This window comes from Galeopterus variegatus, unplaced genomic scaffold, assembly GCF_000696425.1.
Source record: "Galeopterus variegatus unplaced genomic scaffold, G_variegatus-3.0.2 Scaffold15223, whole genome shotgun sequence".
Lineage (NCBI taxonomy): Eukaryota > Metazoa > Chordata > Mammalia > Dermoptera > Cynocephalidae > Galeopterus > Galeopterus variegatus.
The window spans coordinates 21,704-23,923 of record NW_007741334.1 but is presented as its reverse complement, the minus strand read 5'-3'; the positions used below and the strand labels follow the sequence as shown (position 1 = coordinate 23,923).

General features: G+C 44.7%; 1 gene segment (V, D, J or C); it reads left to right on the top strand.

Moving 5' to 3' along the window:
• Positions 1–354: 354 nt before the first annotated feature.
• On the top strand, positions 355–850 carry LOC103582192. The segment is given in 2 exon segments: positions 355–403; positions 528–850. Coding segments are annotated over 2 exon segments (372 nt in total).
• Positions 851–2,220: the final 1,370 nt, after the last annotated feature.

Genomic DNA, 2,220 nt, shown 5'->3' with positions numbered 1-2,220 from the left:
AAAAAAAAAAAAAAAATCTCCTAAGGAAACTCCAAAACACTATAAAATACTTTTTCCTCTCAAGTCCTCGGGTCCATTTCAAACATTGACAATTGTCTCAAAAATATCTTTTGTAATAATATCATCCCCAAGAGAGAAACACCATCTTCTGAGCTGACCTGTTCTGATGGGACATACCTGTAGACACTGGCCTATGGTGTTACTGAAATGAGTCAGCCCTACTGCTGTGCCCTGCCCTGCTCCAGCCCCTGTGATTTGCATGCTCCCGGAGCACAGCCCACTGTCCTGAAGATTTATTCATAGGCTGCTCAAACCTTGTGCAGGAGTCAGTCTCAGTCAGGACACAGCATAGACATGAGGGCCCCCACTCAGCTCCTGGGGCTCCTGCTGCTCTGGCTCCCAGGTAAGGAGAAAGAACACAAGGAATTTACACAACCAGTGTGGTCAGTGCTGCCTCGCTCTTCAGGGAAGTCCTCTTGTAACATGCTTAATTATGTGGATATTTGTCTTTGTGTTTCCAATCCCAGGTGCTAGATGTGACATCCAGATGACACAGTCTCCAGAATCCCTGTCTGCATCTGTAGGAGACTCAGTCACCATCACTTGCCAGGCCAGTCAGGATATTGGCAATGCATTAAGCTGGTATCAGCAGAAACCAGGAAAAGCTCCTAAGCTTCTAGTCTATGCAGCATCAAGTTTGTACACTGGGGTCTCCTCGAGGTTCAGTGGCAGTAGATCTGGGACAGATTTCACTCTCACAATCACCAGCCTGGAGGCTGAAGATATTGCAACTTATTATTGTCAACAGTATTATAATAACCCTCCCACAGTGTTACAAGTCATAACATAAACCGAACAGGGTAGGAGATGTGTGAGGCTGCCCCATCTGCTTCTTCTGGTTCCTTCATCTGCTGAGAGCATTTCTGAGAAGCAGGTGCACTTTGAAGGTCACTTTTAGGTTGTGATAGAAGGGACCAGGAAGGCTCTTCTGCAGTCTAATTCTCTTTCTCCTTCTCTGCTCCACACCACACACTTGAAAATGTCTCTCTTGATTTCATTAAGGACAGAGTTTATACACTGATAAGTCTGAGTTACAGCATCAGTTGGGATTCAAACAGCAGTAGAGAAGTCACTCTGGATACTCCAAGCAAGGATTGTTTTAATACAGGGAGTTAGAGTCTATACCACAATCTTACAGAGCATGAGGTGTGCAAGTAAGGAAAGTTGATCTTAGACACAGAGCATACTCTAGTGCTCCCCCAGCAGCCAGAGCACACCTGCCACAGAAGGTGTGGGCTCCTCAGTCCTGTCTGGGAAGCCCAGGCATGGGGGTGCTGATGCTCTCAGCTGCCTGCAGAACCTCACCACGTGACTCTCCAATCCTCACCTCTGTCCCTGTGTCTGGCTGCAGGTGCTGATGGAAAGAACTGAGTCCTCCTCTTTTGATTCTCTGATCTCATGGAGGGCACCTCACTGAGCAACTCTACAGAAAACCAAAGAAGGGAAAGTGGTTTTGAAAAATGTGCTTCCAGAAATTATGCAGTTGGGGAATCGACAGGTGACTTCCCAAAATGATCACTATCTCCTCAAATCTTAGAATTTTTTTTTTCAGTTAGGGGATTGAACTAAAATACACTCAGATGTGCTTCTAAGTATTATCAGCAAGTATGGGATCATAGCAACAAAAATTACTTAAGTCCTAAAGGACACAGAGCAATGAGGAACTTGCATGAAATATATAAAAAAATATTTGAAAAACAAATGGAAAGTCTTTCCTAATAAAAAAACACAAACAAAAAATTAAATGTGCATGTGACATTATTTTTCTTTAACATAGAAAACCCTGCTACTCAAACTCTGTCCTGAAGTCAGCAACATCATCAAGATCACTGTGAGCTTGTTACATGTCAACACAGCAGACCCAGCTAAGACCTATTGAAGGAGAATTTGCATTGGAACAGGATAGCAGGGGTTTTATCAAAGGTGTAAGAAGCTATGTTTTAGGGGATATTTACTTCAGCTAAAACATTTTTTGTTCTTTAAGAATTTTTTTCCTATTTTGACCATTTCAGAATTTTCTTAAAAGCTGCTTGTTGGGGGCCGGCCCGGTGGCGCACTGGATAGTGCACCGCTTGGGAAGCGTGGCGGCGCTCCCGCCCGAGGGTTCGGATCCCACATACAGACTGGTTCCCGCTCACTGGCTGAGCGAGGCGCGGGAGC